Consider the following 16,111-nt stretch of genomic DNA (forward strand, 5'->3'; position numbering starts at 1 on the left):
AGCACTTTCCCTCCCAAGGGCTTGTGGCAATATATCAGCGCTAATATCGCAGAGACAGCACTTTCAATGGCGGAAATATCTTCTTTGGAAAAAGTCTCACGTTGGATAAAGAGAACCAGAAGACATGCCAGCTAGCGGAAAATCTGACCATCAGTCGTTTTTTTTTTTTTTTTTTTTTTTTTTAAGGAAAGAACGTTCCTCGAGGGTCCATTCATTGGAAGATTGGATTCTTGTAGTTGCTGTCAAACGAGATCATGAATTTACAGCTCTATCTGTACGACATCCGAGCGTGAGAATCACTCACCTGCGAGAAGTTCAACCCATTGAGAGGATGGCACTGCTCCTCGACTTTCTCCACAGCTCCCGTCTTCTTCTTCATCCTCTCCGCCTCCTGAGCGAGGTAGAGGTCCAGTACGGGAACACCACGCGTCTTAATGTCCGCCTCGGTCAGCGAGTTCACCATGAGCATGACCCACACGGGTCGTTTGCGCTCCCAGTTGCCTGCGATGGCGTTGAACAGGTAATCGGCGTACAGGCCCTTTCCTCGCTGATCCGGAGTCATCCACGACGGCATCATGAGCTTGACGTACTCCAGGTGCCTTTTCAGACGGCGGTAAATGTCTCTCGGCAGAACGTCCTGCAGGTTCTCGCCCTGAGGTAGTAGCTGGCACCGCGTCAGTGCCGAAATGGTGTACGGGTCAGTGAGGTCCAGCTCAAAGTACACAATGTTGCTCTCCTGGAAGGCTTTTTTGGAGTTCTCCGGGATGTAGTCCCAAACCCGCGTGTAGGGCACGTGGATGGTGCCGTAGAAATACGACGGCGGCTCACGCTTGATCGTCCACAGGAAGGAGTTGAGCTCACTTTGCTGTGAATAAACGAGTCAGTGATCACTCACACACAGTCTGACTGATCTGAAACCTGTTCTAAAGGCGTTATAAATTAGTATCCATGCTGAATTTCAGAAAGACTCATTACTCCTACCTGAATATGACTTTTATTACAATATGATCTGTTTGGTAAAATATGACACCTGAGGCATTACAGACTAACTTCAATTGTGTGTGTCTGCACAATATAGGAAATGTTCCCAAATATAGGAAATAACACACACACACACACACACACACACCCCCCCCCCCCCCCCCAAAGTGTTTATTCGAAAGCCGCTAATTGCCGTAATGGGCTGTTAATATGTTATTTAATGCAATACACGTCGCAGGACAGCAAACATTAATGAACTCTGCTGGACATCTTGACACATTCCATTCAACCAGAATAATGCAATCACGTGGGATGATTTTATTGAACTGAAACATAACGGGACCAAAAAAAAGAGGCGCTTTTAATTGTTATTTTGTTGTTGTTGTTGTTGTTGTTGTTGCTTGTTAAACTGGTTGCTTTAGTAATGTCTAGATTGCTTGACGTGAAAATGCACAAATGGATGCCAATAGGAGAAAGTTAGGGTGCAATATTTACTATATTTAAAAAAAAAAAAAAAAAAAAAGTACATAGGATGATTTAATCTGATTTTAAAAATAAATAAATAAAAGGCAAAGTGTAAAATTGTTTTTTTTTCGGTTTAAATGCTTAAAATAGCTTATTTTGAAAATGCACAAATTTAAAAGCAACAGGTTTTACAAGAACGTGTCAGAGCATTACGGCATGTTGTGTAATGACACAATCTAACTTTTTTAACCTTCAAGTAAACACTTGGATTAGATGCATTGATATAAATGATGCGTAAGTAAGATTTTAAGTCTAAATAGAATAAATTGCATTCAGTGTTGTTGGTCTTTTTATTATTATTATTATTATTGAAAACTAAACAACTTGTGCTACCTTCCTGTTGAGGTCGCAGCTCGAGCTCTCCCTCGCGCTCCACTGGCTGGCCTGCAGGAGCAGAGTGAGGCACGCGCGCATGAACGCGCAGCGCGTGAGCACCATCGCGGCTCGGCGCTTCCCGGCTGATCTTCCCCCGGCTCCTGATCCCGCTCCTGTCCGCTCTCAGAGCCCCGGGATGACAGGAATCCGGTGAACGGTGCGGTGCGTGTCCGCCATGCTCCCAAACGCGACTCTCACGATCACTGTTTACATGCACGTGTGTCTTATTTATTTTTCCTTGACTTAAAAAAACAACAACAACAACAACAACAGACGTTTAACTTTACATGACACGGAGCTGGACAAACATCTAAACAGTCCACGAATAAGGTCCTTGTAGTCAGCTTGCATGGAAGGAAAAAAAAAAAAAAAAAAACCTGCAACAGGTCAGCAACAGGTCCGACTCTAAACCGTGAACAAACCGCGCGCGCATGAGCTCCGCGTCTCGTGCTGCTGTGTTTCTCCGCGCGAGGGGAGTGAATGAGGAGAGGAGCATCCCTGGGACTCTTACCTAGCCCCCTCTCCCCCTCACCCCTTTCCCACCCCGAAGCCCCTCTAAAGCCCCCCACCTCCACACACTCCCCATCCAGGCCAATAATCTGATTGAAGCATCTCGTGCCCCCGCGGGGCTTTTGGAGGAGGAGCGCGAGCCATCAGCGGCACCGCGGGGCTTTAACTAAAGCAGCAGAATGAGCTCCCAAACTTCTGTGTGCAACTTCCAGGAGCTGTAACGGCATCAATACACCAACACACCACCAACAAAACCAGCAGAACTGCACACACGGCCTTCAAAACACACCGGAAGTCTTTTATTTCTTATTATTCATCTTTTATTTTCTACTGCAGCATCTGAGAGAAAGTGAAGACGAGGAAAAGGAAGCGTGTATGATAAAATTCTTAAATACTCTTTCTCTCACTCACTGTCTCTCTCTCCCTGCCTGTCTCTCTCTCTCTCTCTCTCTCTCTGTCTCTTCAGTTTTCGCTCTGCCTGTCTCTGTCTCTCTGTCTGTTTGTCTCTCTCTCCCTGTCTCTCTCTCTCTCTCTCTCTCTCTCTCTCTCTGTCTCTTCAGTTCTCGCTCTGCCTGTCTCTGTCTCTCTGTCTGTTTGTCTCTCTGTCTGTCTGTCTCCCTGCTCTCTCTCTCTGTCTATTTGTCTCTCTGTCTGTCTGTCTCTCTGTCTGTCTGTCTCCCTGCTCTCTCTCTCTCTGTCTATTTGTCTCTCTGTCTGTCTCTCTGTCTGTCTGTCTCCCTGCTCTCTCTCTCTGTCTATTTATCTCTCTGTCTATTTGTGTCTCTGTCTGTCTGTCTCCCTGCTCTCTCTCTCTGTCTATTTGTCTCTCTGTCTGTCTGTCTCTCTGTCTGTCTGTCTCCCTGCTCTCTCTCTCTCTGTCTATTTGTGTCTCTGTCTCTTGTTCTGTCTGTATGTTTTTCTCTCTCTGTCTTTGTCTCTCCATCTCTCTCCATCTCTCTCTGTCTCTCTTTCTGTCTCTCTATCTGTCTGTCTGTCTATTTGTCTCTCCATCTCTCTCACTGTTTGTCTCTGTCTTTCTGTCTCTATCTCTTTCGCTCTCTGTCTGTCTCCCTGCTCTCTCCCTGTCTGTCTCTCTCTATCTATTTGTCTCTCTATCTCTCTCTCTGCCTGCATGTCTCTCTCTCTCTCTGTCTGCTCTCTCTGTCTATTTGTCTCTCTCTCTTTCTGTCTGTATCTCTCTTTCTGTCTCTTTCTCTCTCTGTCTGTCTGTCTCTTTGTAGATTTGTCTCTCCGTCTGTCTGTCTCCCTGCTCTCACTCTGCCTCTCTCCATCTATTTGTCTCTCCGTCTCTCTTTCTGTCTGTATCTCTCTCTCTCTCTCTCTCTCTCTCTCTCTCTCACACACACACACACACACACACACACACACACACATTTATTTCAAAACCAATGAAGCCAATAACGTATTTCCCCACATGTACATTTACACAGGAATTGAACAGTAATGAAGGAGGAAGGTTAAACGTGAACACAAAGTTGAACTCCTGAGAAGATCGAGATGAACGTGATTTTATCGAGCAGGACATGTTCCTAGATCAACATCTCTGTATTTCCTGAAACGACATTCTTTATAACCAGTCTCTACCGCGTGATGTCCTCGGTGTGCGCGTCCAGGTTCATCAGGCGGCTGTATGGGGCCAAAAGTTTTGTTCTGCATTTTAGTTTGTAAAAAAATTCATCAACATTGTTTATTTACTAAACATACTGAAACCCTGCCTCGCTGCACTTGTACCATATTTACACCAAGTAAACGCCAAGTAAACAAGTGAAATGCAGTAGAACTGAAAACAGGTTTTCTGTCAGGGATCCAGCTGGTGTCTCCGGAGGGAATTTTCAAGCGGATCAAGAAGCAAGAGGCGCACACTGATGACATCACATGGCAGTGACTAGTTAAATGGAATATAGTTCCCATCCCACAGGGACTTGGATTCACAGTGAGAACTCTCTATACACTTCTGGGTCCAATAAGGGGTCTCCTGTAGACCAAACTAGAACCCATTTATTAGACTAAGAACCTTGTATAGCGTTTATAACCATTATTACCTATAATATAATATAAAAACATTAAAAAAACAAGGTCAAATGAAGCTGTTTTTTATTCACAAGACGCCGGATAATGAAGCTTTCTCTTTAAAAGGTCAAATCTGGAACCATTTTAGGAGGCTAAGAACCCATAACTACACAAAGAACCCTTTTTTCTATGAGCATACAGGTTGAAAGTGATGTATACTGTGTATATATATATATATATATATATATATATATATATATATATATATATATATATATATATATATATATAAAGCTGAAGCTGGTGCATTACTGTTGCTGTTGCTTATAATAACTTTTTTATACTTTAATTTAAAGAACTTTTTAAGCAATTTAATTTTAACCAACACGTGGGCTAAGTAATGCAAACATCCCTACTCTGCGTTCAGAGTTAAATCTTTAAGTCCGTTCCTTTATAACAGCATAAAAACAGTAAAAAAAAAAAAAAAAAAAAAAAGAGTTTCTTTTTTCATGTCTAGCGGCCTATTGGTTAGAGAAAACCAATAATAAGTCGAAAGCATTATACAGATGAGTTCAAAGGATGTCTGGATTAAATAAAAAGACATTTCACCTTTAATCACTTCACTCTTTACACTTGACTTTTTATAGGTATCCACTTCTCTGCATTTAACCATAACTGCACATTCATCTACTGAACAGCAAATAGCCATTAAGGCACTTACTTATTCATCATAGAGTCATTAACCATGGCTCTGTACTACTCTGACACACTGCATACATCAGCAGTGGGATTATTTTACACTCATTCCTTTAAATCCCTCTGCTGCTTTTGTTTCAATGCAGGAAAGTGGATTTTAGCACCATCTAGCGGCGAAAGCAAATATTACCCGAAAGATGAGTGTCTGATTATCCAGGTTCTTGTGAATAAAAACGACTTTATTTGATCTTGTTTGCCATATTTGTAATAAGCTTTATTATAGGAAATAATGCTTGCAAAAAGTATACAGTAATACATCTTTTGTTCAGTCTGCAAATTATTGATTTGAAATTTAAAACAAAGTTACCCGAAGAGGTGGTGTGTACTCTCACTGCTAAAATAAAACAAACTCCAAATAAATCAAATAGCAAAAACATATATAAAAATGTAAATTTCTTGTGTGTTTTCAGGCCGTATATAGACTATTTAAGGCTTCTCGACTCGATTCATTTCACTTTCCTTAAAATCCATCATTTCTGCTCTCTCTGATATTACATAATGTGTTTATTTTTCTCATATGCAATGCATTGCCCTAATATCAACCACCAAATACATATAAAGTAAAATATTAGCATGGTAATGCATTTCCATACACATTATAGTGTAGTCTGGTCTAAAGAGTCGGCTCATACAAACGGCTCAGCATTCGGACATTCTGAGGAGTCGAACTATACAAACGGATCCGTGTTAATTCGAACAAACGGAAATATCGACTCCTGTTTGTACAGCTCGAGCATAAGTGAGCTTTTACGTGCTTTTATTAAAAAAATAAATAAAAAGCAAGATTTCCCAGTCACAAAAACCTTGTGTGGATTTAGTGATTCATTGCTGATTCGACTCATACAAACGCTTATAAAAAGAGTCGAATCTGGCAAACCGTTTTGTGTTCACAAATTGACTTCGCAAATTTGACTCACATAAACGACTCACTCACATGATTCAGTGTGGGGATTCAGTCTGAGAATCGATTCATTCAAACAGTTTAGCGCTCAGTCAATATGACAAGTTGATTCATATAATGAATTCAGAATTCAGACAGCCAGGAGTGTTGATTCACTCAACCTAAGGGCTCAACATAAATAAATAAATAAATAAATAAATAAATAAATGATTCAGTAGTAATTCAGACAGATACAAAAGTAACTCAGACTTGTTGCATTACCTTCACTGTGCTCAAACCTTATGATCCTTCTCTTTGCACCTACACCTGATGTAATTAAGCAGCTAATTAACAGTCCTTCCTGAGTTGAAGTGTGTGTGTGTGTGTGTGTGTGTGTGTGTGTGTTAATGTAGGGAAAACACTCAAATGTGCATGACAGTGCGTTCTCCAGGACCAGGATTGGGAACTTCATCCAGTTAACCTTAACATGTTCAGGAAAGCTGGATATACAGTAAAACACTACTCTATTCTACTTTCGTGTTTATCGATCGCAAGTGGAGGCAGCACATAAGGTTTTACTTTTACGGACCAAGTAAGTAATTAAATGCACAAAATCGCCAACTTCCATTACAGCATCGCTGTTAAAACCTGAACAACTTCCACATGTTATGAAGAAGGACAGGCTTAAATGAAATGGAGAAATGCTCGTCTCAGCACAGGGACATTCCTATGTTCCCAGGGTCCTGTGTTCCTCGGTTCAATATTTTTGCTAACACACATTAAGTAAACTTTTCCGAAGGTTTTATGTAACCAGGACTCATTTTCCCAGGGCCTTATTAACTTTATTACATTATAACTTTAAACACCAAAGACACATTTAACTGTAAAGAACTTCCTGGTTACACAACTGCACTATTTGAGCATGTAGTATTAGCACATTTATAGAAGGGATTTATTTATAATCGCACTATCCGGTGTCACCCAGATGAGGACAGGTTCCATTCCAAGTCCGGTTCTCTCAAGGTTTCTTCCTCATATCATCTCGGGGAGTTTTTCCTCGCCACCGTTGCTAAAAACGTGCTCACCTGAGAGACGTCACATTCGTATTCTTTTATAACATTATCGAGCGCTGTGAATGCTAGCCGTTTAGCTAACGCAAGATAATCTGACAGGCTTTCTGAGAGGATTTTCATTCAGGTTAAACTGTATTTTTACTAATTAGTTTAGCTAGCTGGTTAACATGAGCTAACTTGACAAACTTTCTGAGAAGAATCTCAATCCTTTTTTTTTTATCTATTAAATGTTCATAAATTTATTACTTAAGCTAACAAGCTAGCTGACTACCTTAACAAGCTTTCTGAGAGGAATCTCAGTCTTGTTTATAAATGTTCATAATGTTTACTACTTAAGATAACAAGCTGGAGAACATGAGCTAACATGACAGGCTTTCTGAGGGCAATCTCAGTCCTTTAAAAAAAAAAAAAAAATTAATAAATGTTCACAAATTTATCACTTAAGCTAACAAGCTAGCTGACTAGCATGAGCTAACTTGACAAGCTTTCTGAGAGGAATCTCAGACCTGTTTATAAAATCTAGCTGACTAGCATGAGCTAACCTAAGTATTTGGGGAATTTTAGTTCTGTTTATAAATGTTTATCATCTTTACTACTTAAGTTATCTAGCTGAAAATCACATTTTAACACAGGATTTTAATACTGTTCAAAAATGTTCATAATCTACACTACTTTCAGTAGGTTAGCTAGTTGGCTAACACGAGCGAACGACAGATTTTCTGAGAGGATTTTCAGTACTGTTTATAAATATTCATAATCTTTACTACTTTAGTTAGCTATCTGGCTATAATGAGAGGATTTTTAAGTATTATTAAATATTGTTGTGCAAGTTGGAGAGTTTAGCTAAGTAGCATTGCTAACGTGGTTGCGCCAGTGAAATGGCGTTTAAAGAACATAGGACGTGCATGTGTTTATCTTTGTACTGTGTTAGGTTAGCAGGCATAGGCAAGCAGCCCAGAATACATGTTCTCTCTCTCTCTCTCTCTCTCTCTCTCTCTCTCTCTCTCTCTCTCTCTGTCACAGGCAAAGCTCCTTTATCTGACTCAAACACGACTTCCTGCTGATCTGTTGAATAATGCTCAGACTGTCCGCTCTCGGCTCCTTTTATTAGCATTCACAGAATGGCAGTGTAGAGCGGACCGACACATACACGAGTTCAGTCCTGCACCCTCTTTCCCCAGGTTTTGACATTGAAAACATAGAATATGAAAAGCAAGAACAAGGATGTTTGTATTAATCCTTCAACATGTCGTTCTTGTTTTCATTTCACTCAGCTACCAGCGACATATATTAGCTAGCAACTATATGGCTAGCTAATATATGGCTAGCTAATATATGACTAGCTAATACATGGCTAGCTAATACATGACTAGCTAATACATGACTAGCTAATACATGGCTAGCTAATACATGACTAGCTAATACATGGCTAGCTAATACATGGCTAGCTAATACATGACTAGCTAATACATGGCTAGCTAATACATGGCTAGCTAATACATGACTAGCTAATACATGACTATTACTTTTTTTAAAAACTGTGTGATTCATATTCGCATGAATGGCGCTATCGAGATAAGATGGCATTTTCCGAGCAGCATTTATGCTTCAATGCTAAAAATATTGGCACCCTTCACGATAATGGTTAAGGGCTAAACTGTGTTTTAGGACTTTATTGGGCTAAACTGTCATTTAGGCCCAGGTTTCTGGTTGCGGTTTAAAGTTAAATTCCACCCCAAAACACATTAAATACGATTATATCGAAATATGTTTAGCAATTCACGTACTTGGCTGGTTAGCAGTTTGCGAGATGTCTAGCGCGATGGTGTTGACGGTGGTATTAATATGACAGCTGAAGCTTTGGAAGCTGATCTGTTTGAGCAGAGTGTACAGATGAGGAGGCGAGAGAGCTGGACAGACTAAAGGACTAAAACATCGCTGTTTTTAGGTAAAGATGAAGCAAGGGTTAAATCCCACTGCCTCCAGTGCTATCAGCAGGTAGCTGGATGGCATCGTGAGCCGGAATGGAAAGCGTTTTCTGACTATTTTTAAGTACTAACAAAGTGAAACGAGATGATGAAAGAAGTTTAAACTTAAAGGTCAACTCAGAAGTATTATTATGAAATAAATCATCATGTTGATTATAAAGATTAATATGTAAGTCGTTCAGGCTGGGTTTTTTTCCTTTAAGGGGTGGACTTAATTACGCTGCCTGAATCACAGCCTGTCGATTAAAATGCGTAGATCGCATCACAGCACTGCAGAGTTTAGCACATCTGATTCAGCTTATCAGGTCATTTCCAAAACCTTCATGACCTAGATCAGCCGTCTGAAAAATGGCTAAAAAATAGATGTATGCATACACGTGTGTGTGTGTGTGCGTAGTGCTTTCTATGGATAAAGCCAGGAAAGTACCCTAGAAAAACATGTTTTTCCTCCCTCTTATTCTGGATCAAACAGGATGTCCCGCTGGCCTGCTGAATAATGCCCTGTTTGCCCAATCTCAGCTCTTTTTATGAGCACAGACTGGACACACACACTTACACACACACTTTCCTCGCACGACTGCTTATCTAGGATCACATCCCCTTCACCATTCAAGAAGTGAATATGAAATGCCAAGAACTGATCCTGGATTAATACGCTGTGTGATGCATGACTCCAGGTATCCGGGGTTGCCTTTGGAGAGATGTTACGGTGGGTGGAGAAGCTGATCTGCTCCGGAGGGGTAAATCAAAACACGGGTGTAATGTTTCATCACTGCTGGGCTTTGAAGAGACGCTGGAATGGACCTCCTGCGGCATGAGAGAGAGAGAGAGAGAGAGGGAGGCAAAGGAGGATTTTGCATTACTGAGTCTGAGTGAGAATATGAAAAGAGGGTGGAGCTAAACTACACTTGATCAGCTGATTTTCTTTTCTTTTTTGATGCTCAACATGCTGCTTAGTGTTAATTTTGGATTTTAATGATACAATATGATATACTTTAGCTACGTTAGATGAACTAGCCATCTATCTAAATGCGATACGCGAGACGTGAGGGAGATTGCTAGTTAGCTTAGCTAGCGTTAACATTACCTGAACACTATTTTGGGAGGTTCACCGTTTTGTTGGCAGCATACTCACCAAATCCCACAATGCACCGTGATACGCTGACGTCCAAACGACATACCCTAGCAGAAACAAAACAAGCATAATATACTATCATTCGATTTTTAGGGAGTATGACACTATTTTTGAAACCGGCAGGCTAGCTACCAATTACACAGAATTAGCATAGTTTAGCAACATTACCTAAAATGTCAAAACACAATGCTGTTTCCACATTAGCCATCTAATTAGCATGTTTAGCGAGAGATAATGTACATCTAAACAGTAGCTATCTGGTGCCCAAGCATACTAGCGAGCTAGTTAATAACACTAGCTGTATGTCAAAAAACGTCCATATACGTACAGTAACCTATAATGATTGGGGAGTTTTGTTTTGCTATTTTGTAACTTAAAATCTTAGAAGAGAATACAAAAAGTTAGTGTGCAAATTATATATTCTAGCAGGAACAGAATACCCATAATATACATGGCCTTTTTTGGGAATAGGGAGTATGATACTATTTTACCAGGTAGAGTAGGCTAGCTATCAACGACACGATAAAATGATAGCTTAGCAACATTTAAGTTAGCTGGCAATCTAAATACAATGCAATGCTGTGCTAATAAATAGCCAGTTAAATTAGTTAACTCTACAGCAGTAGCTACATGATGTTAAGTAGCTTGCCAAGTGTTCCTGCAAGCTAGTTCATAACACTATCTGTATATATATCTCATGTTCACTTATACATATAGCACCGTATTTAATGAGAGAATATCTAGCGTGCTCGTAAAAACGCCACGATGCTCTACGGAATTAAACAATATAATATAGTTTAGCATCATTATCTAAACTAGCCAGCTATATAAATGCAACACTGTGTTAACATTATTCAAATAACTCCTTAACATTATCCTTAACGCTACAGCAGTGTGCTTAAGTAGCTTGTCGTGCTTACTAGCACGCTAATTGACGCCAATGGTACAGTATGTCCATTTTGTAGGGGAAAAATTCAGGTTGGATCCAAGATCCAGGTTTGCTAGCAAAATCGCTAATTACTAAATATCATATCGTATCATTTAAACCATTAGCCAGCTTCGCTACAAAGCTAGCTAACAATCTTGTGACCATTTAAGCGACATTCTTGCTATCCCTTGGACGCCTGTGACTCAGCAAAACGGGGATCTGTGCTCTGAGGGACATCCCGGAGTGGTTCGTTTCGACAAACTCCACAGCACAGCGCGGCTAATCCAAAAACCCTGAGCCTGTAGCGTGTGCTGAATTCTAAACGCTGACTCGTGGTTTGTGTCACATTCACTCAGGCGTTTCTGCTGCGGTTTTTAGTATCACGCTGGCCTTTTCCATAATGATTTATTAAGTGTGAGGAATTCTGGGACAGAAACAAGAGCAAAGAAATCCCACTTGTGCTATTTCTGAGGCGCCGCTGCGAGACGTCTACACTAATTACCTGTCAGGGCGATGATGCCGGCCCTTTTGCTCAGAGACGATCACACCGAGGATCAGAACACGGTTTTAGTGGCTCGCCGTGTGAGAAATTAAACACTCTTACTGTGAAAGTTGTCACCCTGAAGTTGATTATTTTCCTATAGCAGCATGTTCCAAAGTGTGTTATTCCTCCTACGATTTTATATTTATCAATCAACGACATGTCGTGCTTTTTATCCATTTATAGTTACATTTGATGTGGAAAATCTGCGAAACAAGTTCGTTACTGTTCCTGTTTTTGTTCTCACTTACGTTATAGCTTTTTTCTCTTTCTTGAAGTAGTAATAATAATAATAATAATAATAATAATAATAAATAATAATAAATAATAAGAATAAAAAGGCAGCTTGTTGTGTTGCCAAGAAACCGGAAAGAACAAAGCACTGAAGACTTTCCTGTGGCGGAAAGTTTACTGACCGTTACAAAGCACTGACACTGGAGACTCCTTCCAAAACTGTTCCATACACTTCTAGTTAGAGAAAGATTCACGTTTGCAGTTTTTTCTTTAAGTAATGTTTTTCTGTTTATTCGGGGTTAGATTATGTAAATAGCTGACATACAAGTCCCTGTGAATGAGCTGGAGATATTAGAATGTACCAGAACAAACTAACGTATTTTATGTTTAACATAAAGAATAATTCTGAATAATCCTTTCTACCTGTCTTCTTTCTTTCTTTCTCTTATATACTTTATATTTAACAAAAAGAATAACTATAAATACTCTTTTTCTTTTTTTCTTTCTGACTTTCTTTTTCTTTCTTTCTTTTTTCTTTCTCTTATATACTTTAACAAAAAAGAATAACCATAAATCCTATTTCTTTCTTTTTCTTTCTTTCTTTTTATTTCTTTCTTTCTTTCTTTCTTTCTTTCTTTTTTCTCTTATATACTTTAACAAAAAGAATAACTATACATACTATTTCTTTCTTTCTTTCTTTCTTTTTCCTTCTCTTATACACTTTATATTTAACAAAATGAATAACTATAAATACTATTTATTTCTTTTTCTTTCTTTTTTCTTTCTCTTATATACTTTAACAAAAACAATAACCATAAATACTATTTCTTTCTTTTTCCTTCTTTCTTTCTTTCTTTGTTTCTTTTTTCTCTTATATACTTTAACAAAAAGAATAACTATACATACTATTTCTTTCTTTTTCTTTCTTTATTTCTTTCCTTCTCTTATTTACTTTATATTTAACAAAAAGAATAACTATAAATACTATTTCTTTCTTTTTCTTTTTCTTTCTTTTTTCTCTTATATACTTTAAAAAAAGAATAACTATGCATACTGTTTCTTTTTCTTTTTTCTTTCCTTCTCTTATATACTTTATATTTTTAAAAAGAATAACTATAAATACTATTTCTTTCTTTCTTTCTTTCTTTCTTTCTTTCTTTCTTTTTTCTTTCCTTCTCTTATACACTTTATATTTAACAAAATGAATAACTATAAATACTATTTCTTTCTTTTTCTTTCTTTTTTCTTTCTCTTATATACTTTAACAAAAAGAATAACTATAAGTACTTTTTCTTTTTCTTTCTTTCTTTCTTTCTTTCTTTCTTTCTTTCTTTTTTCTTTCTCTTATATACTTTAACAAAAACAATAACCATAAATACTATTTCTTTCTTTTTCCTTCTTTCTTTCTTTCTTTCTTTCTTTCTTTCTTTCTTTCTTTCTTTTTTCTCTTATATACTTTAACAAAAAGAATAACTATACATACTATTTCTTTCTTTTTCTTTCTTTATTTCTTTCCTTCTCTTATTTACTTTATATTTAACAAAAAGAATAACTATAAATACTATTTCTTTCTTTTTCTTTTTCTTTCTTTTTTCTCTTATATACTTTAAAAAAAGAATAACTATGCATACTGTTTCTTTTTCTTTTTTCTTTCCTTCTCTTATATACTTTATATTTTTAAAAAGAATAACTATAAATACTATTTCTTTCTTTCTTTCTTTCTTTCTTTCTTTCTTTCTTTCTTTCTTTTTTCTTTCTTTTTTCTTTCCTTCTCTTATACACTTTATATTTAACAAAATGAATAACTATAAATACTATTTCTTTCTTTTTCTTTCTTTCTTTCTTTCTTTCTTTCTTTCTTTCTTTTTTCTCTTATATACTTTAACAAAAAGAATAACTATACATACTATTTCTTTCTTTTTCTTTCTTTATTTCTTTCCTTCTCTTATTTACTTTATATTTAACAAAAAGAATAACTATACATACTATTTCTTTCTTTTTCTTTTTTTTTCTCTTATATACTTTTAAAAAAAATAATTATGCATACTATTTCTTTTTCTTTTTTCTTTCCTTCTCTTATATACTTTTTTTTTTTTTTTTAAAAATAACTATAAATACTATTTTTTTTCTTTTTCTTTCTTTTTTTTTTCTCTTATATACTTTAACAAAAACAATAACTATAAGTACTTTCTTTTTCTTTCTTTCTTTGTTTGTTTGTTTGTTTCTTTCTTTCTTTCTTTCTTTCTTTCTGCCTTTCTTTCTTTCTTTCTTTCTTATATACTTTATATTAAAACAAACGCAGTAGCTGTGCACCAGTTCTAATGTCCCAGACTGAGTGTGTTAATATAAACAGGAGCTACTGCCAGAAAAGCCGTTATAGGAAATGAATCAACACCTTCTGTCCAAATCAGATTTGAGAAGCTCTGTGATCTAAACTCCATTAACGCCTGTTGAAGGGTTTAGTGTTGGAGTGTAGCATTACTGTAGCTTTAGTAATGCACCGCATGCAGACGACGATCCCGTGCTTATTTTCGCAGCTGTTTAAGCCGTAGCGTTCGACAGACAGATAATCCGAATCGACGTCTCCAGCTGCGAAGCACAAACGAAGGTAGAAACCTGAGCCGTACGAAATCGACACCGAACGTCTCGAGTTTCCAAACAGTCAGCACGGACGAAATAAATCGATCCGAATCAAGTCCAGATGCTGGTGCGTGCAGTGCCATCTCTAGGGATGACGAGAAGCGTCGGCAAGTGAACGAGTGATACTCGGCCAGCCGTGATGGAAGTCCTTTCAGGACCTCCACCGATGAGAAGAAAATAAACGAATAAAACGCCAGCTGTCTCCTGCGGATGTTCAGGCGGTGTCGTGTGAAACACGGTTCCAGCTGACCCGTCATCGTGAACCTGTCCAAATGACGGCGTTGAGCTCGCTAGCTTTCTAAGTTATGTACAAAAAAAGGTTCGCTGGATAATTACAGGTTCTTAGCTTCTAAAAAGAAGTTCTACATGGAACCTTTTCTCATACGAAAACTCTCTGGTGTAAGGGTCTTTAGAGAACCTTTAAGGGTTCCACCTGAGGCTCAATCAAAAGAAGTAGCTTTTTTGGTGTAACCCTAGCTAGTCTAATATGGAATGAAATATATAACGTGTTATTTAAGAAGGAGAAATGTTGTAAATAGCGGTTGCGTGGTGAAGGAACTCTTTCACTGATGTTCCACAACGTTACCCGTAACTATAAGTGGATAAAAATACGACGCATTGTTCCGAATGTTAGTACTGACGCTAGAATTTCTGTAGTGGAGGAGGAATAAAACACTTTAGGAGGCTCTCTTATTGGGAAATACTCAACTGTCAGGCCACGTCACTCCACGACAGCGGTGATTATTTTCCTGTAACAGGAGGTGTTTTATTTCACGGATATTTTAGTGGAGAGATCTGATGTATGTTTAACATCTGGATTCATAGCCTGAGGCGAAAGGTAATGAAGTCACTCGCTCTAACTCCTGAACAAATTTCATTAAACCCCTCCGCGTCCTCCTGAGTGCACTGCGGTCTCGTCATGTCCTGCAACACCATGTACAGATTTATTTTCTACAGAGCAACAATCAAACTGGAAACACACAACACTTACACACACACTCGGTCACACACACACACACACACACACACACAAGACTTACACACACACTTGGTCACACACTCGTGCACATGCTTGGCTAAATGACACTTAATAATAGTTAATAAATAAAGATAATAAAATATGATGATGATGAAGATGATGAAGAGGATGATGATGATGATGATGATGACTATGATGAAGTTGATGGTGATGAAGATGATGATTAAGATGATGACGACGACGATGATGTTGATGGTGATGAAGAAGAAGATGAAGATGATGTTGATGGTGATGAAGATGATGATTAAGATGATGACGATGATCATGATGGTGATAAAGAAGAAGAAGATGAAGATGATGATGATGGTGATGAAGAAGAAGATGAAGATGTTGATGGTGATGAAGAAGAAGATGAAGATGTTGATGGTGATGAAGAAGATGATGAAGATGATGATGATGATGGTGATGAAGAAGAAGATGATGATGGTGATGAAGATGAAGAAGAAGAAGAAGATGATGATGAGGAAGATGATGA

General features: G+C 38.0%; 1 protein-coding gene and 1 long non-coding RNA gene across 4 annotated transcripts in view; one reads left to right on the forward strand and one right to left on the reverse strand.

The window, feature by feature from the left end:
- trabd2a (TraB domain containing 2A) overlaps positions 1-6,428 on the reverse strand; it is a 65,401-nt gene extending 58,973 nt beyond the window's left edge. Inside the window, exons 1-3 of one of the 3 annotated variants that reach the window (XM_017460598.3) lie at positions 6,341-6,428; positions 1,840-2,123; positions 305-865 (exon numbers count right to left, since the gene is read on the reverse strand). In XM_017460598.3, coding sequence (XP_017316087.1) covers positions 305-865; positions 1,840-1,944 — 666 coding nt within the window. In that variant the 5' untranslated portion in view covers positions 1,945-2,123; positions 6,341-6,428. Of the gene's footprint in view, positions 1-304; positions 866-1,839; positions 2,124-2,258; positions 2,401-6,340 lie in introns of those variants that run through there. The other 2 variants (XM_053677150.1, XM_047151865.2) reach the window with 2 other exon arrangements.
- Positions 6,429-6,466: 38 nt separating this feature from the next.
- LOC108259798 (uncharacterized) overlaps positions 6,467-16,111 on the forward strand; it is a 19,759-nt gene continuing 10,114 nt past the window's right edge. Inside the window, exon 1 of the long non-coding RNA XR_001811004.3 lies at positions 6,467-6,650. This is a non-coding gene — a long non-coding RNA (uncharacterized LOC108259798). The remainder of the gene's footprint in view (positions 6,651-16,111) is intronic.

Source organism: Ictalurus punctatus, chromosome 28, assembly GCF_001660625.3.
Source record: "Ictalurus punctatus breed USDA103 chromosome 28, Coco_2.0, whole genome shotgun sequence".
Classification (NCBI taxonomy): domain Eukaryota; kingdom Metazoa; phylum Chordata; class Actinopteri; order Siluriformes; family Ictaluridae; genus Ictalurus; species Ictalurus punctatus.